This window comes from Mobula birostris, chromosome 6, assembly GCF_030028105.1.
Source record: "Mobula birostris isolate sMobBir1 chromosome 6, sMobBir1.hap1, whole genome shotgun sequence".
Classification (NCBI taxonomy): Eukaryota; Metazoa; Chordata; class Chondrichthyes; order Myliobatiformes; family Myliobatidae; genus Mobula; species Mobula birostris.
In genome coordinates this window covers 149,236,186-149,261,177 of record NC_092375.1, presented here as the reverse complement: position 1 = coordinate 149,261,177, position 24,992 = coordinate 149,236,186, and the positions used below count along the sequence as shown (strand labels likewise).

Genomic DNA, 24,992 nt, shown 5'->3' with positions numbered 1-24,992 from the left:
AATACTGTGTGCTTTAAGTTTGCACACTAATCTCCTGTGTGGGACCTTGTCAAAAGCCTTTTGAAAATCCAAGTATACCACATCCACTGGTTCTCTCCTATCCACTGGTTCTCTACTAGTCAAATCCTCAAAAAATTCTATGAGATTCGTCAGACATGATTTTCCTTTCACAAATCCATGCTGACTTTGTCCGATGATTTCACCGTTTTCCAAATGTGCTGTTATCACATCTTTGATAACTGACTCTAGCATTTTCCCCACCACTGACGTCAGGCTAACCAGTCTATAATTCCCCAGTTAATTGATGGGTATATAGAACAAGCTACAGGAGCAGGTTGTAAAGACGGGTACAATTACAACACAAAAGACAGGTTCATGGATGTTAAAGGCATAGAGGAATGTAGGTCAAGTGCAGGCAATGGAGTTAACATAGAAATGCATCATGGGGTATGGACGAGTTAAGCTGAAGAGCCTGTTTCTGCACCAACTCATTTATGAATTTGCAGAGACCACACCTTGTGTACTACAGTTTTTACCCCAATGTTTAAGGAAATATATATTTGCATTGCAAGTGTGCAGAGAAGGCTAACTAGGTTGGTTCCTGAGCTGAAAGGGCTGACATATGAAGAATCGTAAAGCATATTGGGCTTACACTCATTAAGGTATAGAAGAGAAAAGATTTTGTTAAAATAGATGTAAGACTCTGAGAGGTACTGACAAGGTGGAGGCTGAGAGAATGTTTCTTCAAGTGGGAGCATCCCAGAACAAGTGGGCATAGAGTCAAGACAAGAGGTTGTCCATTTCAAGTGTCGATGAGGAGGAATTTCTTCTCTCGGGGGTGGAGGGGGGGTGGTCATGAAACTTCAGAATTTCCTGCTCCAGACTGTCATGGAGGTAAAGTTATTCAACTTTATCTTTGAAAAGGCAGAGGTCGACAGACATTTAAACAAGTGAATCAATGGCTATGAAACTATAAGACGTAGGGAGGAAAATTAGGTCATTTGGCCCATCAAGGCTGCTCTGCCATTCCATCATGGATGATTTATTTATTCATGTAGGACCAGGAAATGCTGAGTCCAAGATTGGATCAGCCATGACCTCACCAAATGGCAGGACTGACAAATCTACTCCTGTTCCTGTTTCTTATGCTCTGTATGATTTATAATTGATTTGCATTCATCTAACATTCTGCACAACTTGGTCTATTCAAGTTACAGCTGACCTAAGCCACATCGCACGAGTTACAGTACATTCAATTTACATATTATACCATTTACAGGAAATTCAAAATACACTATAACATTTACACACAACCGACATCATATCCTGCATTATCTACAATTCGTTTGATGTTTGTACAGTACTATATTCAGACCATCCCGTTTACAGACTGGGCACATCACAATCCATGCCATTTGCTTTGCCCACCCTCCAAATTATACCCTATTTACACTCTCCAAGGCTTACACTGCCTCTGATTTTAGCTCCAGTACATTTTTGAGTACATTTGATTTATATCTTGAATAGTTAATAATCCATGCAATTGTGCATTTGTATAATTTACAGTTAATGTGATTTTTACTCTGTATGATTTACTCTGCCTTCATTTACATCCTGTACAGTTTATCATCTACCAGATTTAAGCATTCATGATTTGCAATCCATTTGTTTATATCCCTGTATGATGTACAGTATATTGGATATGTATCCTGCATTTTTTGATTTACCTCTTACATGATTTACACCCATTTGATTTACACTCTGCATGATGTACTGTCCATTCTCTCTACCCTAGCTTCCAATTTAAACACAGTATGACATCCAGTTTATGCTTTATACGCTTACATTTTACATCCTAATATAATTTACAAACCATTTGAATTACACAGCACCACTCCATATACTTTACACACAGTACGAATTGTGCTCCATCCAATTTACAATCAGAATCAGCTACATTCCCAATGTGATACATACACCCTCCAATTTATCCAATCCTAAAGTACAGTCAGTGTGATTCACTCTGTCCAATTTACACCTTGCATCATCTATAGCTAATTCAATTTGCAATTCTTCTGATTTACTCCTGTATGATTTACAGTCCATTTGATTTGCACACTGCCTAATTAACAGTCCATCCAATTCACACCCTTTAAGATTTATAGCTTTTCCATTCTGTACAATATTCACACTACCAATTCACACCCTGTTAAATTTCACACCTTCCAATTAATATTCTAGAATGTCCAGTTTGAATTATTGACACTCCATTCAATTTACAGTCTGCTATTGAATGTCTATTTGATTTACACACTTTGATTTAAACCATCAAATTTACACATTCAGAATTGCTTTCCATCTGATACAAACGTTTTAAGAGTCACAGTCCATTAGATTTAACTCTGGAATGATTAACTATCCACCCAATTTCACTTTGTATAACTCACAGTTAATTTGATTTGTACACTTTCTAATTAACACGAAATCCAATCAATCATCCAAAAATAATCAACACATTATATTTTATCCTATATGACTCTCAATCCAATTGATTTGCACATATAATATTACATTCAATTAGACCCTATACAATTTTCAGTTGATTTGATATACATTTCATCCAATTTGTACCTTGTACAATCTACACTTCAACGAAGTTGTACCTTGCATGAACGACAACCATTTAAATGCATAGCCTGCCGATAAAACAATCTTATTTGAATTACACCCTGCATAACTTACACCCTTTCCATGTTGTAAATTGTACCATTCACATTCCTTCCAAATTCCACCTTTCATAATATGGTTAATTTGTAGAATTTAACTTTAAATTTTCACTTTAAATCCTGAACCACTCAATTTACACCCAGTCCGGTTAACACTCCATTCAATATGTAGACTGTACAGTTTACACACCATGAACAACCTTATATGAGTTACAGTTAATTTTAGCTGGATTGTTTGATTAACTATTGTGCTTTCCAATTTACACACTATTTTCAGCCCATTTCGTTATCAGTCTGGATGATTTTCACCATACAATACGTAATGCACAATTTATCATCCAATTAAATATAGTTCATATTATTTACACTAGTACTTTATATGGCCTGCACTCCACTGAACTAATACTATACATGGTTTACAGTCTATATGATAGACAACCTGTACAATTTACACTCCATCTAATTTGAACGATACCAGTATGACTGAAGAATAATCTTTTGTACCTTCTACTCTTTATAAAGCATTCACTTTACAAACTCTATGATTCATATTACTACTACATCAATTCAGGCCTAGGGGGCCAGCGTCGGGCACGATCACTCTCCACTTCTCTCTCTCCCTCATCAGTGTGTTCAGTTCATCTACATTAGCCGCGCCGCTGTCTTCTAGGAGCGTGTTGACCATAGTCTTGGGAGGGCGCCCAGGGTTCATCCTCCCATGCTTGGGCTCCCATATGATGACTAGGCTGGCAGGTAGCTCAGGGTGGTGAAGACAGTGCCCTGCTAGTTGCAGTCTTCTTGCCTCGATTTTAGTGGTGAGCATCCGTAGGTCGTCACAGAGCTCAACGTTCGTCATGTGCTGTTGCCAACTCATGTCAAGAGCCATCCAGAGCATTCGTGTATAGCAACCATCCTATTCATATCCCATCCTAATTATACATCAATCAATATATATTTTATCCACTGTACAAGCTCACTGTGATTTTCAGCGTATTTAGTTGACCCTGCACAAGTTATGGTCCTTTTGATTTAAACCCTTAACATTCACAGTATGTTACACATGAACCAGTAGCAGGTGGAGGCCCTTCTACCATTTAATGACATTATGACTGATCTATTTGTAACTTTAGCTCCATAATCCTGTCAACAATTCTGCATTTTTTTTATGAAGCTATCTATCTGCCTTAAAAGCTTCAAAGATGCTTTTTCTCCTGCCCTTGGATGAAACGAATATCTAAAGAATAATGACCTTCAGAAAAAAGAACTCCATTGCATTGCTGTCCAGGGATGCCCTGCCCCCATTTCCATACACTGATTCTAGTTCTAGATTCTTCACAACCCCCACGTCCAGACCCATCCGGATCTTATTTACATACAGTATGATTTACACTTTATCAAATTAAAGTTCTGTACAACTTACACATTTACTCTAATCCACCTGATTTACACTCTGCACAATTTTAATTCCACTCAATTTGCACCTTGCTTTATTCAGATCCATTACAATTTACACTGCATCTAATTCACACTCTGCACAACTTACAGTTCAACTTGTATCGTGCGATACTTAGAGTATCAAATTAAACCCTGCGTGATCTACACACTACACACATTAAAACCTGAATGATAGCTGTGGATCCAATTCACTTTCTAATGATATGCAGGTTAAATTCTGTTTGATTATATTCCATTTGAAATCCACTCTCAAAAATTATTCAGTTTACAATGTACAGGATTTATAGTCCATTTAAATGAGACCTTACCTGATTCACATACCATTGCATACCATCCCTGTTGGATTTATAGCTTTTTGACAGGTGTCCTGTAGAAATTACATTCTCTCCAATTTATCAATGCATAGCTTTTATGAATACACTGTATGTAATTGCACTGAGAAACATTAACACAATCTAGTTTACCTTCTTTTGGACCTATGTCCTATTGGACATTGTATGATTTACACTCTACTCAGTAGAACCATGAATATTTTACATTCTGTTCTATTTACAATCTACATGATTTACAGTCCATTTGATGTACACTCTGCACGATTAACACCGAATGCAACTCACTCTCTGCACAATTTACACCCCGTTTAATGTCTTGTGATCTGCAGTCCATCAAATTTATGGACTGCCCACTTTTCACCTTGTAGTATTTGCATTTCATTCAGTTTACTGCACAATTTACTGCTGTGTTGATAGAGATCCAGTATAATTTACTGACCATTTGATTTATGTACTGTATGATCCACACTCCATCCTGTTTACACCCTGAACATTTTGCATTTATTTGACTTGCATTCTATAATATATATTATTTATAATACATATACAATATAATCAACCTGCCTGCTTCACAATGCATCCACTTCATACACCTTCCTCCTTATGGTTATCATTTAGAATTAATTTCTTTTACACACAGCCTACCTAATTTAGACACTATTATTTACATTCAACCAATTAATAGCCTATGGACAGGGTTTTTGAATTATAATATATACAATTCATGCACAACCTATTTACACAACAGAATGAAATACACTCCATTCTATTGGCACTGTATTTAACATGGAATATTTGTTTTATAGCCTATAAGATTTACACTGTATTCAATTTTATACCCTATATTAATGAATACTAAATCAATTAACACTATACAATTTAGAGTCCATCTGATCCATAAACATTGTGACTTACAGTCCATCTCATTTCTATGTTGTATAATTTACAGCTCATTTGATTTGCAGCCTGTTTAATACAAACTCCACTCAATTCAATCTACATCATTCACATTGCTTCAAGTTTGCACCTTTACAATTTGTTTTTCATTCCATCTGCATCCGGCATAACTTAGATTCCAGTTGAGTTTATAGGTAAGTATTTTTACCTAGAAATCCAATTTGCAGTGTACAATTTACATTCCATTTGATTTTGGCTCTACATGACTTATACACCATCCAATACACACCTTCAATGATTTCCAGTCCATTCGATATATAGCTAATAAATTTTACAGTCCGTAAATTAGCATAGTTTGACTCCAGATTTACACTCTATATAATTTACGTCCTTTCTAAAATATTCTGCAAATGGTTTAAAGTCCACTTAATTTACACATTGTATGGTTTAGAGTTCACTTAATCTTTACTGTATGAATTAGGTTCTATTTTATTTTCATATGGTACACCACACCCAATTAACACATTTTGAAATGCCAATTCCTTTCCCCTTCACAGATGCAGGTTGTTTGTTACACATTATAGAAATCTACAGTTCATTTCATTTGCTTTACACTCTAATATATCTACATTTTGTAAAATCTCCATTCTATTCAGTTAACACCCTGCACAATTTACTCACCATCTAATCCACGTACTGTAAAATCTATCATCCATTTGAATTACACCTTCGAGCCACATCCAATTACACCCCACCCATTTTTGTTCAGTTACGTTTTGTACAATTCGGAATCCTATAGGTTTACAATCATCCAATTTACACCAGGTATGATTTACAGTTCATTTGAATTACATTCTGTTTCATCTACACCCCATCCAATTGGCATTATAGATAATTTAGTTTTTATTCCATTTACACCCTGTCCGATTTATGCCCCTTTCAATTTATCTTCCAGTCAATTTACAGCTTGTAAAATTTAAGGAAGAGCTGATTTGCACATTGTCTGACCTACACTCAATTTAACAATCTGATTAAAACCTTGTGTGATTCATACATCATCCAATTTGGACACAGATTATTTGCAGTGGATACAATTAACACCTTGCACAATCTAATTTACACCCTAAAAAATTACAGCTACTTAATTTACACCCAGTATGAATTACACTCCTATCAGTTCATATCAATTTGATTCACAGCTTACTTGTTTTACACATTTTGATGAACACCCCTTCCAATTTACACTTGGGCAGATTTCCTGATCATTTCATCCAAACCTCAAATGATTGACACTCAATTTAATGTACATCCTGTTGGATTTACAGTCCAACTCGTTAAGCTCAATCCCCTTAAGGTACAACCTGTATGATTTACTTTAGGCCTTGTAGAATTTAAAGTCTACTTGTGATGATTTACCTTCCTTCCAATTTGTATCTTGTAAAATTTACCATTCATTTTGTTTGCAGCCCTTATGGTTGATCTATACACATACATGGAATTCAGTTTATATTCCATATGATTATCATAGAGTCATAGAAAAGTACAGTGCAGAAACAGGCCCTTTGGCCCATCAAGTCTGTGCTGAACCATTTAAACTGCCTATTCCCAGTTTATTTTGTTTACACACAGCAAGTCACACTCCACCTCATTTCCACCCTTCAGGTTCCAATCAGATTTAATTTACACTTTACAAAATACAGAACATCTGATTTTCACATGACACAATTCATACTCCTTTCCGTTTACAACGAGAAACCTGTTTGATGTATGCCCTGCATGTTTTATGTGGAATGCAATTTACACAATGTACTTTTAATTTCTATCTATGACTTACACAACATTCATCTTACAAGCTGTATGATTTTACACCTTTTTCTCTACAAACTAGATGGGTTATACTGATATGAAGACGGCAAACCATTCAATTTATAACCTATTTGATTTCACACAGTATTTCCAGTTTACAGGCTGTAAGATCTAGTGATTGTTTCACTTACATTCTGCAGAATATGAAGTCAAATTAATTTACATGCTAAATTTATTGATTATCCATTGATTTATATAAAATGCAATTTATACCCTGTACAATCTATGTTTTACATCTTGCATGCTTGACAGTTCATTAAGTTGACAACCATCCATTTAGTACGACTTACACAACCCCAATTACAACTGTGTACAATTTACATCCCATCTAGTTTACATCATGTATGACTTTCAATACTTCAAATTTACATCTTGTATGAATTCAACACTGCAAGATTTACACCCTTTTTGATTTACACCCTGTTCAATTCACAGTCCATTTAACCTACACCTTGCAAAATTCAAAAACTAATTTCACGTACAGCATATGCCTTTTGATTTAGGCACTATATGCTTTGCATTAAATTCAATTTACACTCTGTACAAGTCATGCTGCATTTGATTTACACCTGGTACAACTAACATTCCATCTAATTTGCACCCTGTACAACTTGAAGTTTACACCTTGCATAATATACTGCTAATTTGATTTACACCCAGTGTGCCTCACAATTTATCCAATGTATGTCCTCCACAAAACATCTTGCAACTAATATATAAAAGAAAAATTAAACACAACAAATCTGGAGGTTTGAGGTTGAACTGGCAGAGAAAAAAAATCTGTACTTTCAGAAGAAATTCTACAGGGTGCCATTCTACAGAAGTTTAACAAATTCAATTGGAGCTTGTGGGATCAGATGTAACATATTGGTGTGGGCTGAGGATTGCTTAATAGTCAACAAACAGAGAATAGGTGGAAACAATCATTTTCAGGCTGGGAATGGTGCAGTGCTCACTGTCCTGTCTGATCACAATCTATTTCCATGATCTGAATGATAGAATGATGGGAATTAAGTGTAATATTTCCAAGCTTGCAGATGACTCGAAGCTAGCTATCGGTGTGGTCTGAAAAGAGGATACAGGAGGATATGACTAGGCTAAGGGAAGGGTTGAAATGTAGCGGATGGGATATAATGTGAAAAATCTGGGTCATTCCTTTGGTAGAGAAAATAGAAAGATAAGTTTTTAAACTTCTGTGACATTGAAAAGTGTTGATATTCAGATGGATTTAGATACAAATCACTAAAAGTTAGTACGTAGATACAGCAACAGTTAGGAAGGCAACTGTTATGTTGGCCTCTATTGTGAAAGGAGTTCAGTGCTAGTGTAAACGTCTCTTCCTGTAGTTATACACAGGCGCTGATGAGACAACACTTGGAATATTGTACTGAGATCTACCCTAAGGAAGGATATACCTGAATGTGTTTCACCAGACTGATTCTTGGGTTGGTGGGTATCTTGTATGAGATTACACTCACTCAAGCTGAGGTGATCTCATTGAAACATACATATAATTTTGGGGTTCTGGGCAGGGTAGATGCAGGAATCAGAAGTTTCCCATGGCTGTTATGTTCTAGAACCAGCTTCAAAGTTAGGGGAACATCAATCAGCATGGAGATGAGAAGGAATTTCTTCATCAAGAGGGCAGGGAATCTTTGGAAATCTCTGCCCAATAAGCCAATGAAAGCTCAGTCACTGAGTAGCTTCAAAACTGACATTGGGAGATTTTTCAGCATATCGTGTGGGTGAAGTAAACTAGTAAGGGAGCATAAGATCACCATGATCTTATTCAATGGTAGAACAGTTATGGGAACCCTACCCCTACTTCATCTTCTGATGCTTTTTTAATGTACTTGGAGTCTTGTCCAAACAAAGTTATATCTGTCTGATTTAAGGTCATGTGATTTACACCCTGCAGTTTTTATAGTCCATTTGACTTATACCCGTGCAGCATGCAGTTCATTGTATTAATTACAGTCTGATTTCAACACTATACAATTTATGCTCCATCCTAATTGTATCCTGCATGATGTACACTCAATCTAGTTTACAGGCTTCAAGATTAGAAATAATCTTACTGTCAGCCTGTATGATATAGAGACCTTTTGATTTAAACGTTGCACATTCCTCACAAAATGATTTACACACCACATGATTCATGTTCTTTTTTGCTTTACATCATGCACTATTTGACAGTTCTCCTACTTCAAATGTTATAGAATTTAAACTCCATATGATTTGCATATTGCTGATTTATACCCTGACTAATTTATGATTTAAAGTTCATTCTGTTTACACTCTGTTCAATTCAAAACACATTTGTCTGGACCCCTGTACAACCTACATTCCATTCAACTTACTACTTGAATGGCATGTTGCTTAATCTGCTCCCTGCGTGATATATTGTCTATGTGGTTTACACTCTATAGGCATTTTAGTCCATCCGATATTGCGCATTATCTTACACAAGTTCTGGTCTATGTCATTTACATTCTGTACAGCTCTAGATTTGGAGCTGATTCAACCTCTATGAGTTCGAGTCCATTCAATTTACAGAATTACAGGAAATGCAGTTTCCATCCTGTACAATTTGTAGCTATGCTCTGTTAAAATATACATTGCATCCAAGTTATTGCTTATACAATTTTTAGCTGATCTAATTCATATGCTGTGCAATTACACCCCACTGAGATTCCATCCTGTAGAAAATAGAGTTCATCCATTTTACACGCCTTTTGATTTTCACTGCTCATACTTTACATTCAAACCAATTTACACCTGTGACAATTTACACTACCCAATTGACACCTTTACTGTAACATGCATCGTCTGATTTACAGCTTGCAGAACTCATAGCCCATTTATTTAGTTTTCACACTAACCAATTTACATGCTCTATGATGTATTCTCAAAGTTTAAAATACATTAGTATCAAATTTCATATATGTCACCATATAGACCCCTGAGACTCGTTTTCTTGCGGGCATACTCAATAAATCCAATAACCATAACAGAAATAATGAAGGACCGCACTCAACAGGGAGAACAACCAGCATGCAAAAAAAAAAACAAACTGTACGCAGAGAAGGAAAGAAAATATTAATAATAAATAAATAAGCAATAAATATCAAGAATATAAGATGAAGAGTCCTTGAAAGTGAGTCCATAGGTTAAGGGAACAGTTCAGTGGGGTGAGTGAATTTACTCCCTGTGGTAAATAACCGTTCCTGAACCTGGTAGTGCGGGTCGTGAGGCTCCTGTACCTTCTTCCTGATGGCAGCAACAAGGAGAGAGCATGGCCGGGATGGTGGGGGCCCTTGATGATGGATGCTGCTTTACTGCGACAGCGTTCCATGCAGATATTCTCATTGGTGGGGAGGGCTTTACCTGTGATGGACTGGACCATATACATTACTTTTTGTAGGATTTTCCGTGGGCTTTGGTGTTTCTGTAGCAGGCTGTGATACAGCCAGTCAATATATTCTCCACTACACACCTATAGAAGTTTGTCAAAGTTTTAGATGTCATGTCAAATCTTTGCAAGCTCCTAAGGAAGTAGAGGCACTGCCATGCTTTCCTCATAATTCTACTTACGGTTACAAGGGGTCCATAAATGATCTCCTGAGAGCTATCTCATGGGTGAAGTTACAATTCCAGACTGAACTTGAATCAATGAAGGATGTGGCAGTGGTGTACAAATTCCTCTGTGTTATCATTTCAGAGGCCCAGGACTGGTCCGCTCCACTTCTGCTGCTCTGATGGGGACTGGCTCATAGACCCCTGGTCTCCTTGGTCTTGTTGACATTGAGTAAAAGGTGGTTGTTGTGGTACCATTCAGATAGATTTTCCATCTCCCTCCGAAATGCTGACTTGTCACCATGTTTGATTCAGCCAGTGACAGTGGTGTCAGTGGCAAACTTGAATATGGCATTGGAGGTTGTGTGCTTAGCCATTCAGTCATAACTGTAAAGTGGGTTGAGCAACAGGCTAAGCACACAACCTTCTGGTGCATCTATGCTGTGGGGGACTTAGAGGAGACTGGGGTCTGCACATGGGGATACTGAGGATCCAATTGCACAAGGAGGTATTGAGGCCAAGGTCTCAAAACTTATTGATTAGCTTCGAGAGGATGATTGTATTAAATGTTGGCCTGTTGTCAATAAGGAGCACCCTGATGTGTGTATCTTTGCTGTCCAGATGTCCTAGGGTTGGCCAGGTACCCCATCTAGGCTGGATGCTTCCCGTGTATTCACCTTCCTGAAGGATGCTCTCACCTCGGTCTCAGAGACTGAAATCACAGGGACACTGGAAGCTTGTGATGGTTGTTCCATGCTTTAATGGTCAGCGAGCACAAAGCATCGAGCTCATCTGGAAGCAAAGCCCTGTTGTCACTAATATTGCTTGATTTCCCCTTTATAAGTGGTAGTAGCATTCAAGCCCTGCCTCAACTGCTAAGCATCCTTCATTCATTCAAGTTTAGACCAGAATTGTCACTTCACTCATGAGATGGCTTTCCAGAGATCGTACCTGGAATTCCTGTAATCTTTTTCGTTGCCAGAATTGAAAGCTTCTTTTCAATTGACACTCTTATCATTTACTGCCAATTTGATTCACAGCCTGCATAATTCATAATTGCAATACACCCATCCAATTACAACCTGAATGACGACTTGTCCATTTTATTAACACCAATCTGATTTTCACCACATTTATTTGTCTGAACAATTGGTTTAATTTCTGCACAATTTGCAACCCACCCGATATACCAAAGAATGAATGATATTTCATTCTTTCCAATATGCACATTTAATCATCTGCAGATGATCCAGTTTTCATATACAATTTGATGTTTTTGCCCTACTTGTTTATTTTTATGTTTCTTATGGTAACTTTTGGTAACTTTTGTATGTACTTCACTGTGCTGCTGCCACAAAACAAGAAGTTTCAGGACAGTACCCTGTACAGTTTGCATTCTATGTGATTATAACATGATTGGCAGTCCATTTGGTTCATTGCACATTAGATGATTTGTATTCCATTGAATTTCTGGTCTGTATTAGTTACAATATTTAAGATGCTCCATAAGGTAACATAGGTACTGCGCATGCATATTCTTTTTGATAATGTACTCCATTTACTCTTTGTACTGAATCCTATTATTCTCTATACAATTCAAGATCAATCTAATTTACAAGATGCATAAGTTATAGTCCATTTGATTTATAATTTTAAAGATTTATACTAAATCCACCTTAGATTGGGTGATTTGATTGACACACAGTCCAATTTATGAGGCTAGATCTATAGTTCACTACAATGTTAAGGTTCTGCTTGATATATGCAGAATATGAGCCGTAGAACATCTGATTTAACTCTGATTCCCTCCATCCAGTTTACACTTTCCACAGTTTTATTCCACACCACAAGATTTACAGCCAGGTCTGCTTTACATCATGGAAATCAAAAAATATCCTGCAGGTGCAGGAAATCTGAAACAAAAACATTTTTAAAAAAACAGGGAACACTCTGCAGGTCATGCAGCATCCAAAGGGAATTAAAATTTCAGATCAAATACCCTTTGTCAGAATGGTGATTTACACCTTTGTACTCCTTTAATCAAAACCTCGATATTTATATTTCAGCTGATATTACTTGCATAATGACACTCTATCCATTGATATGCTACATGTAAGGCAGTTCTTTAAATGTCACTCTTACAGTTGATGGTCCATTTAACATGCATACTATGATTTAGATGCCACCTAATTCATACTCTGTACTATTTACCATCTATTTGAACACAGTGGACCTTTTGCTCTGTGCCTTATCTGCTTTTAAGTAAGATCGTGGCTGATCATCAATCTTAGAGTCACTTTCCTGCACAGTAAAGTTGAAGATTGACTTTAAAGAATTCCCCAAACTTTACATTAACAAACTTCTCATCTCAGTCCAACCCATTACTGACTCCTGGTTGCCAACATGAGAAATATTATTCCTGCATCTACCTTGTTAAGCTTCTTAAGAACTTAGTATGTTTCAGAGAGATCATTTCTTATTCTTTGTAGTCATGGACTGTAGGACTAATCTGCTTTCGTTCTTAACTTTGATTTACATTTAGCAATATTTACTCTCCATCCAAATTAAATCTACTACCATTTGTACTTCATCCAGTTATGCACCCTGTGTAACTTACAGACCATCTGATTTACTACATGTACTGCTGACAACGCATATCCTATATGAAATGACAATTCACCCAGCTTACACCCTCTGTGCCTGAGACTTCATCTGATTTAAGATGTAGACAACTTTCTGTTCATATGTTTAAACAAGCACAGTATACATTCTTTCTGATTTACACTCTGGCTGATTGATGTCATACACGGATCAATGATATATCTGAATTACAGCCTATAAAAATATTCCAACCAGTTTACACAATGCATGAATTACCATCCAGCTGATTTATAACTTGCATGAATTACAGTTCATTTGCACATGATATAATTTACATGCTATTCAATGCAAGCACTTTTATACTTCGTAATCCATCAAATTTGCACTTTCTATAACTTATTACCCATTTGATTCATATATGATCTACTCATCTTTCTGCACACCTTACATGCCATCCTATTTTCTACCCTGCAGGTGGATGCTTTCCTGGTGTCATGGATTCTTGATTACCTGACTGGCAGACCACAGTACGTGTGCTTGCAACACTGTGTGTCCGACAGAGTGATCAGCAGCACTGGGGCTCCACAGGGCACTGTCTTGTCTCCCTTTCTCTTCACCATTTACACCTCGGACTTCAACTACTGCACAGAGTCTTGTCACCTTCAGAAGTTTTCTGATGACTCTGCCATAGTTGGATGCATCAGCAAGGGAGATGAGGCTGAGTACAGGGCTACGGTAGGAAACCTTGTCACATGGTGTGAGTAGAATTATCTGCAGCTTAATGTGAAAAAGACTAAACACTGAGGCTGTCTACAAGAAGGGTCAGAGCTGTCTCTATTTCCTGAGGAGACTGAGGTCCCTTAACATCTGCCTGGCGATGCTGAGGATGTTCTTCGAGTCTGTGGTGGCCAGTGTGATCATGTTTGCTGTTGTGTGCTGGGGCAGCAGGCTGAGGGTAGCAGACACCAACAGAATCAACAAACTCATTCGTAAGGCCAGTGATGTTGTGGGGATGGAACTGGACTCTCTGATGGTGGTGTCTGAAAAGAGGATGCTGTCCAAGTTGCATGCCATCTTGGACAATGTCTCCCATCCACTACATAACGTACTGGTTGGGCACAGGAGTACATTCAGCCAGAGGCTCATTCCACCGAGATGCAATACAGAGCGTCATAGGAAGTCATTCCTGCCTGTGGCCATCAAACTTTACAACTCCTTCCTTGGAGGGTCAGACACCCTGAGCCAATAGGCTGGTCCTGGACTTATTTCCTGGCATAATTTACATATTACTATTTAACTATTTATGGTTTTTATTACTATTTAACTATTTATGGTGCAACTGTAATGAAAACCAAATTCCCCCTGGATCAATAAAGTATGACTATGACCATGTCTATTGTAGAACATTTCATTTAGATTCCATATATGTTATGACAAATTCAATATAAACACTGCATTTAATCCTTTTGACTTGTACCCTTCATGATTTACCATTTGCTTGCTATACACACTATATGATTTATGTCTCTCTAATTTGCACACTGCACAGTTGGCACTTTTTTGAATTGACACCCTGTATGATGTACAGATCATTTGGTTCAGAGCCTGCTCAATTTGTGCTCCATTCCATTTACACCCTGAATTGTTTTCAATCCATTTGCTTTACACAGTGTACAATTTACAGACTGTTCAAATTACTAAACACCCAGGTTAATTTACAGTTCTGTAAGGTTTACATTCCAATTTAAATTCATTCTCATTTAAACTCTGTGCAAATCACAATCCCATTTACACACTGTATGATTTAGTAACTCTTTTACACACTCTGAGTTCCAGTCCACTTGATTTACACAGAGAATACTCAATTCAATTCACACTCTACACCATTTACTCTATCTGATTTACAGTCTGCACAAATTACAGTCCATTTGATTTACAGTTCATGATGTGCAGTCTATTTAATTTGCATTCTGCAAGATATACAGCTATTTGATTTGCACCCTGTATGATTTACATTCCATCATTTTTTCTTCTTGCACAATAACACTCCATTCAACTTGCAGTCTGTGTCATTTACAATTTACTTGGCTTGCAGACTGTATCATTGATAGACCATCCAATTTACACCCTGCATGAAATTTGTTTTGCACATTAGATGATTTGCACTCACTCAGTTTACACCCCAATGCAATTCACAGTCTTCCTGATTTAAACCCTGTATGGTTTTATAGCCCATTTGTTCAGTATACTCTATGATTTGCACTCCCATCTGATTTACACACTGCAAATAGCACCCTATGCAATTCATAGTTGGCATGATTCACACCATGAATGAAATAAAGTCCTTTTGATTTTCATTGTGTATGATTTAGACTTATCTCATATAATTGGCGCTCCACTCAATTCACACTATGCACAATTGACAGACATTTTGATTAAATCTTACGTGATCACTGTTACTTCTGGGATTGCTCAGCTCCAGTCACTACAGCCCTGGCCCAAACATGAAGCAAAGAGCTGAATTCTAGAAGTGGGGTAAGAGGGACGGCTTTGACAATAAAGCAGCATTGGACCGGGAGTGGCATCAAAGGGGAAAAAATCCAAAGGTTGAATCCATACTTTGGACACAGGGAGACAGTTGTGGTTACTGGAGGTCAATCAACCCAGCCCCAGTCCATCCCTATAAGAGTTGCCCTAGGCCCAAACATCATCAGCTGCTTCATCAGTAATTTGTCTTCCTTCATAAGGTCAGAAGTGGGGATGTTCACTGACAATTGTACAATATCCTATTCCATTTGCACCTCCAACTCATGTCTGCATACAGAAAAATCTACACAACATCCAGGTGAGGGCTGATAGTAACATTTGCTCCACTTGAGTGATAGACAATGATGATTTCCAGTGAGAAAGAGATTCACCATGTATTCTTGCCACTCAATGGCATTACCACCATCGTGTCCCACCACCATCACTATATTGAACAGAAATTCAAATGCACCAGTCATTTAAATACAAGTTACAAGAGCAAGTTAGAGGTTGAGCAAGTGATACATCCCAAAGTCTGCACGGCACAAGGCAGGAGTTTTAGATTTATACATCATTCAATTCTCATCCTCTACAATTTAGATTCCATTCAATTTACAAGCTGTAAATTTACTGTCCATCTGATATACAGCTTGCACAATATGCAGAGTTATCAAAGAAGAGCAGAATCGTCAAACGGTTACAGAAGACAAGGGGACTTCAGCGCTATTATTTCGTGCTAGCTCTCTACCAGAGCAACTCTAGTTCCACTTGGCAATCCTTTTCCTGTAGCGCTGCAGATTGTCCCCCACAATGTATTTATCCAATCCCTCTGGAAGGCCATAATGGAAGCCATTTCTACCTGATCTGCAAGCAGTACATTGCAGATCTCAGCCACACGATGCATGAAAATCATTTTCCTCATCCCAGTTCTTTTATACCTTTGGAAACAGCCTCCCAGTACTCTCTCTGTCCATGTCCCTCCGCATCTTATATGTTTCTATCAAATCTCTTTTTAGCCTTCTCTCCTCTGCAGTACCAGACTCTCTGATTTTTCCCTTTTAACCATGGTTCCTCATCCCAGGAACTATTTTATGAATTGTTTCTGGATCCCTTCTAATGCCTTCACATCCTTTCTCTAATATGGGAATAAAGTTGAATACAATATCAGAACAACTTATTCTAAAGAGTCCACATCACTTCTCTGCTTTTATACACCACTGCCTCTGTTGATGGCACCTGTTGTTATGTGCGTCTGATAAACCATTTTCATAACATGCCTTGCTATTTCCAATGATTTACGAATACATGTCCTCTGACCCTGCTTCATTCTAGACCCTGAAAGCCCAGTGTATTGACAATCTGCACAATTTATGGCTTGGGCACCATGAGACAAGTGACCCACCTCTTAAGGCCCCAATTCCCTTCCTTCATCCACAAGGCATTAGTCAGGGGCCATGTGAAAGGCACTTCTCTAATTCTTTGTAGATTCAACAAATTTCAAAGAGTTCAACGCTATCTAAGACAAAATAGTTATTTCATCAGCACCTTATCCACCATGCAGATACTTACTTCCCCTACCACTGGTGCACAGTCACTGCACCATGCACCATCTATAAAATACACTGCTCTTACCCTCCTGGGCAATGTGACAGCATCTCTCATTACCACCACCAAAAAAAAGATCAGGGCAGCAGGTGTATGGGGATACCATTACCTGTGGGATCTCCCCTCCTAGCTAAATACCACCCAGGCAAGGAAATCTATCACCAGTCCATCAATACTGGATCTCTCAAAAGGACAGTTTCAGCTCATCTCTGCCTTCTTAAGAGCAGTTAGGGATGGACAACAAATGCTGCCCTTGCCAGCAATGCCCAGACCCCCCCCCCAAAAAAAAAGAATAAATTAAAACAAAACAAATAGCCCAATTTGTAATCTAATATGCATAGTGTTTGATTTACAGTATAGCCCAACCAGTTTACAACCATGCAGATTAACTCTCAATCCAATATTCACTATGCCAATAACCACTCCCTAATTTATTTCATTTGTCCCCTATCTAATATACACAGTGCATTATTGGCACACTGCCCAATTCACAGCTATTTGACTTGCACAACCAGAATTACAACTCACTGATTTATACCCTGTCCAAGTTACATAACACAATTTTGATTCCCCATCCAATTCACGTCAGGTCCATTTGACAAACATCTGATTCACACACCTGCCCAATTTATAGCCCATCCAATATACATCACATACAATTCATATGCTGTGTAATTCATACATTGCAAAATTCACATCATCTCAACCCCACCCTTCTGATACACACACACACAACCCCCAGTTTCACCAACGCAATTTACACACTTTTGTCTAATTCGATCTAAGCCCAATTCATCACAAATACAATTTACTGTACATTCCAGTCACATCCCTTCCAACTCACATCCCACCCAAATCACACTTACAATTCACGAGCCATGTGATTCACACCACATTTTGTCCAACACATTGAATTCACAACATCCAATTCACAAGAGGATCCAATTATTCTGTCTGATTTATATCCCAATCTACTTGCACTCTGACTCATTTGAACCCACTCTGATCCATGAGCACTCTGACCCATTTATACTCTGATTCACATCCTGATCTACTTATTCCAACCATTCCCCTCTGCCACCTGTCTCTTTATGACAATTGTCCTTCACCTTTCCTTGGTCCACCTATAACTGATTGACTCCAGCTTCAGCCCTCCCCTTCTCCCTCTCCCCTTTACACCAGCTATCTTCCCCCTTAACTCTCACTACTGGTTCTTGACCTGAAATGTCAAAAGTTCCCTTTCCCACCACAGGTATGTCTGACCCATTGAGTTCCTCTAGCAGCTTGTTTGTTTTAACAGAAACTTTCTTCTCTCAGCTGAATTTCGCACTTTAGCTGAACCCATTACTGCTATCCATGTGCTTGTTGCAACACCTCTGGATCTGAAGCACAAATAACCAGAGTTCAGTTCCCACCCTGGCCCATAAGACATAGAAGCAGAATTGGGCATTTGGCCTATCCAGTAGGCTTCCCCATTCCATCATGGCTGAGTTATTATGACTCTCAACTCCATTCTCCTGCCTTCCCCCTGTAACCATTGCCACTCTGATTAATCAAGAACATATCAACCTCTGCTTTAATATACTCAATGACTTGGCCCCCACAGCCATCTGTGGCAATGAATTCCACAGATTCACTATCAAGAGAAAATCTGCAAATGCTGGAAATCCAAAAACACACACACATTGCAGGAGGAACTCAGCAGGTCAGGCAGCTTCAATGGGAAAGAGTACAGTCAACATTTTGGGCCGAGGTCCTTCATCAGGACGAGAGAAACAAAGAGGGTGAGGAGTCAGAGTAAGAAGGTGGCTGGAGGGGGGGAGGGGAGGGAGAAACACAAGGTGATAGGTGAAACAGGGAGGGTGGGAGGGGTGAAGTAAAGAGCTGGGAGGTTGATTGGTGAAAGAGATACAGGGCTGGAGAAAGGGCAATCTGATAGGAGAGGACAGAAGGCCATGGAAAAAAGAAAAGGGAGAGGAGTCCCAGAGGGAGGTGATGGGCAGGTAAGGTGAGAGAGGGAAATGGGAAGGGTAATGGTGAAGGGGGGGGGGTCCATTTCCAGAAGATCGAGAAATCAATGTCATGCCATTGGGTTGGAGACTACCCAAATGGATGATGAGGTATTGCTCCTCCACTGTGAATGTGGCCTCATCACGACAATAGAGGAGGTCATGGACTGACATGTCAGAATGGGAATGGGCAGTGGAATTAAAATGGGTGGCCACTGGGACATTCTGCTTTCCCTGGCGTCTTGTATATTAGTGAGACCCAGCATAGATTGGGAGACCGCTTTGGCGAGCACCTACGATCGATGTGCCAGAAAGAGTGGGATCTCCCAATGGCCACCTATTTTAATTCCACTTCCCATTCTGACATGTTAATCCATGTTCCCCTATTGTTGCAATGAGGCCACACTCTGGTTGGAGGAGCAACACCTTATATTCCATCTGGGTAGGCTCCAACCTGATGATATGACCATCGATTTCCTGAACTTCCGGTAAAGGCTCTCTCCACTCCTTCACCATTCCCCATTCCCATTTCCCTCTCTCACCTTGTCTCCTTACCTGTCGGTCACCTCCTTCTGGCGCTCCTCCCTCTTTCCTTTCTTCCATCCCCTTCTGTCCTCTCCTATCAGATTCCTCCTTCTCCAGCCCTGTATCTCTTTCACCAAACAACTTCTCAGATCTTTACTTCACCCCTCTCCCCCCTCCCAGTTTCACCCTGTCACTTGGGGTTTCTCCCTCCCCCCTCCCACCTTCTTACTCTGACTCCTCATTTTTTTTCCTTCAGTTCTGATGAAGGATCTCAGCCCAAAACGTCGACTGTACTCTTTTCCATAGATGCTGCCTCACCTGTTAAGTTCCTCCAGCATTTTGTGTGTGTTACACAGATTCACTACCTTCTGGCTAAAGAAATTCTTCCTCATTTCTGTTCTAAATAAGGTTGACACAATATCTATAGGAAACATCCTCTCCCCCCATCCACTCTATCTTGGTCTTTCAATATTCGATAGGTTTAAATGAGATTCCCCCCTCATTTTTCTAAACTCCAGCAAGTACAGGTCCAGAGCCATCAAATGCTCCTCATTCATTAACCCTTTCAATTCCAGAATTATTCCCGTGAACCCCCGCTGGACCCTCTTCAACATCAGTACATCTTTTCCTAGATAAGGGGCCCCAAACTGCTCCCAATACTCCAAGTGCCTTCTAAAGCCTCAGCATGACATCCTTGCTCTTATATTCTAGTCCTGTCAAAATGAATGGTAACATTGTACTTGCCTTTTTTACCATTGGCTCAACCTGCAAGTTTAGGAGTCTTGCACCAGAATTCCCAAATCCCTTTGCACCACTAATTTTTTAATGCTCTCCCTGTTTAGAAAATAGTTTATGCCTTTATTCCTTCTACCAAAGTGCATAACCCCACATTATATTCCATCTACCACTTCTTTGCCCATTCTCCAAATATGTCTTAGTCCTTCTGCAGACTCCCTGCTTCCTCAACACTATCTGCTCCTCTACTTATCCTTGTATCAACTGCAAACTTGGCCACAAAACCATCAATTTTTTCATCCAAATCATTGACATATAAGATGAAAAGAAGGTACTCCACACTGACCCCTACAGAACACAACATGTCACGGGTGGCCAATCAAAAAATTCTCCCTGTATTCCCACTATTTGCTTCATACCAGATAGTCAATTTTCTCTATCTGTGCTGGTATCTTTCCCATAATATAATGCACTCTAATCTTATTTAGCAGCTTCATTTGCAGCACCTTGTCAAAGGCCTTTTGAAAATCCAAGTAAACAACATCCACTGACTCTCCTCTGGCTAGTATTTCCTCAAAGAATTCCAACAGATTTGTGAGGCAAGATTTCCCCTTAAGGAAACAATGCTGACTTTGGACTATTTGACCATGCGCCTCAAAGTACCCTAAAGCCACATCCTTAATAATGGACTCCACCATTTTCCCAACCACTGAAGTCAGGCTAACTGGCTTATCATTTCCATTTTCCTGTCCCTTTCCTTTCTTAAAGAGTGGAGTATCCCCAAGAAATACCACTAGCTACTCAGGATGGGAGGTTTACAATGGTATTGGTAGAAAGGTGGGGGGAGTGCCACTTTGGAATGAGATCTTGTGTCATGCCAGCGGTGGTTCACAAAATCATAACTGAAATATTTTAAAGCTAAAATGCAGAATCATGAAAATATCCACAGAGGGAGTGGCATTACTGTATTACTACAGTTAATGCTAGGCAAAAATATGACACTCACCTGACTTTTATTTGCTGCCACTTTTGCAAACAAGGCCTGGGACACCTTGGCCCGTTTCATCTCCTGCTGGATCTCCTCGTAAATGGCTGACGAAATGTTCAGGTTCGCATTCTCCACTTTAACTAGAAGATCTGGTGTTGACGCGGAGGTCTTGGCCTACCAGGAGGGAAGCAGCCAAAAAAAAAATTAAACTCAAAAACTGCTTTCAGCAGCCATCTGTGCACAAATCATCAGTGGATTTCAGTCAGCTGATGCCAAACTACATTAGCTGTGGAGGACACTTCCTGTCCATTATTCTAATCAGGTTAATTGTGATTAGAACTAATTGCTGTTCAGAAGCAGAGCATTCCTGTAGGACATGCAAACCCAGTAAAGTGCTTTCTGTGCTGTTTACCAAATCAACAAGGCAGCCTGCACAAATCATGGGAAGTAATAATAATATACTCCTTGGGAGCGAAGGGAAAATCTGATCAAGTATTATGTACACAGGTAAATACAAATGCATGCCTGAGAGAGGATGACCCAATACTCCGTAGGGGGAAAAATGAGTAGAGACCCCTAAATTATAAATTATTACTCATTTTAATGTTTCCCAAAAGTTGAGCTCATCCTTTATTAACCTTTATATAAATCAACATGGTACAATCTGTATACTATCATTATCATTGTTATGCTAGCCATGGATGCTGACAATTTCACATAGGAAATCACAGCAAATGAAAAAGAATTAAATTTCAAGACTCACTGAACGAAATGCCAGCTGATTTGATGGTTTAATTTCCTTGATGCCTATTTACATTGATGTATTCTGCCATGTTCAATTGAAAAGGTGTGCAAGTCTGCTTTTAGTTGCTGCGTCAATAAAAGAAGAAGCTTGATGGAGGACTTTGGTCTTAAGTACCTGAGAGGTTCGAGAAGAGCCTGGGCTGCCTGCTGAAGGCGAGACCATGGAGATGTTTGGGTTCATGCTTCGTTCCCTCTCCTCCTGGTAGATTCGGTCACGCTCTGCCTCGGGAAGGTTCAGGAAATTCTGCATGGCTCTTAGATTTACAAGGAGTGACTGGGATGCTGTTCTAGGGTCCTCCTCTTTTCGGAGGATCTCCGATAGCAAGCCCTGGTGTGGAAGGCACCCAGTGTCAGTAAAGAAAATAAAGCAAGACTAAAGACCCTGACCCATACCACTCCCAGATACACTGCAACATTTCCAACATGCTTCTGCCTTTTGGTGGAACAACAGAAGCGGCTAATGACAAGACGTCAAATCATTGCAGAAACAGCGTTAGCAACCCAATGATAGAATGCACACATTTTGAATTTGCTCCCTGGTCGTGCTTGTTGACGGTAACGATGTAAACACATAGATTAGCTCAAAAACTTTACAATCAAAGCAGCTTAACGGTGGGTGCCCAGTCCAAAATGGTGAAAGTGTCCAATCTGAAAATCTCACAAATTACAATCAATGCAAATTCATTTGTTAATTTAAAATCTGGGACTGACAGTACTTGTTAACCAACAATGCTAAGGAATGTTAGGGAAAGTCAGTGATGTGAAATCAGCTCATAATTTCAATGATCAGCAAGCAAATGCAGCAGGTTATCGTGCTCATGCCAGCTTTATATCCTGTAAACTACACCTTCCTTAAATCGGACAATCAGTCTCAGTACTATTTGCATACTTTTGAAAGATCCCTAGTTCAATGTTTAAAGGAACCTGATAACAGGAGCTGGATAAAACAGGTGATGAAACATGACCTTATTGAACAGTGAACCAGGCTGGAGGGATGCAATGGCTTACTACTGCTCCAATGATCTTCCTATCTTTGCAAAGGAGGAGGTGCATTCTCATGCTCCTTTTAATCATCATCCTGGGATCAGTTGGGACAATGAATCTGGTATCCAGGTTGAATCTCAAATTTAAGTTGGGTGCAGCCTACAGGTTATGAAATAGGAGGAATATAGGAGCCAGCATAAGCACTACAGCCTCTTTTACTTATGTGCCTGTCAGTAGTTTATCCACACACCTAAAGTTAGCTTTTTCACTTAACCCAAGCCCCTTACTGATTTTTTAAAAAGCTAAGTAATAGCTAAAATCCAAATCAGGAAGATGATCACCTGTAAGTGACTCATTCGAGGATGAATGGCTTTCTCGACCACACGATGAACGAACAATAATACTGTTTAAATGGCTTTGCTTAATAATACTGAACTCAGCTCATTGTACAGATGCATAGTAACATACTTAGACCCTTTATTTTATGGGCATATTTAAAGTGGAGGTTTATATGTTCTTTATTAATGGCAGAGCAGATTTAATGGACCAAATAGCCTAATTCTACTTCTATGTCTTATAGTCTTTACAAACAAAATATTAGTCCTTCAATGTGCAAAATAGCTCAAATATTTTGTTATTTATCATGATTCTGTTTAATTGTAATTCAAAATGTTGCAATCTAGTTTTAAAACCCACAAATGCATGACCCTGAACTGCATTATCGAGTATATATAAATTTGTCTTTAAAAATAGGCTGCAATTTCCAACAGATTTCCCGCCTAACAACTGCCAGTCTGGGAATTTTATCATATATACATGTACATAACCTTTGTGCACTTAATAATTAGATCATTTGTGGTTGCAGACAAGTGTTAATACAGCCTCTCCAATTGGTGACCTGGTGGAGATACAATTATTTCACTCATTGCAGAGTCTGTGGATAGATATCTGAGTTGAATTAGATGTGCCCTCACAGCTCTGAGCAGCTGTCTGCATTTGGAACTCTCTTGTCCTTACACAACGTGAAGGATCCAGAACTATCAGCTTCTTGGCTCCCTGCAAGTGCCTCTCACCAATTCCTCCTCTCCAGATTCCACTTCAGGACCATTCCGGCAAAAAGCAGGATGAGTGAGCTCGTAAATGACAAGTGAGGTGCTGAGTTGGTCTGCAGAAGATCTAAGCCAGTGGCAAGTAAAAGTTAACAAAAAGAACGACCAGAATCACAAGCCAAACAAGCGGCAGAGTTGAAGAGGTGGAAGTTAAAACACAAGTAAAGTGACCCTCTCTAAGTGACTCTAGACCTGAGCCTAATCGAGTCCCCTCCTCAAACCAACTGCCAAATATAAATCTAACTTTACCAAAC

At 39.1% G+C, this 24,992-nt stretch overlaps 1 protein-coding gene across 5 annotated transcripts in view; it reads right to left on the bottom strand.

Moving 5' to 3' along the window:
• Positions 1-24,992, bottom strand: part of satb2 (SATB homeobox 2) — a 217,770-nt gene that overhangs the window by 116,089 nt on the left and 76,689 nt on the right. For 4 of the 5 annotated variants that reach the window (XM_072261606.1, XM_072261603.1, XM_072261607.1 and 1 more), the window contains 2 exons: positions 22,761-22,973; positions 21,860-22,015 (listed from right to left, as the gene is read on the bottom strand). In XM_072261606.1, coding sequence (XP_072117707.1) covers positions 21,860-22,015; positions 22,761-22,973 — 369 coding nt within the window. The remainder of the gene's footprint in view (positions 1-21,859; positions 22,016-22,760; positions 22,974-24,992) is intronic. The other variant, XM_072261608.1, reaches the window with a different exon arrangement.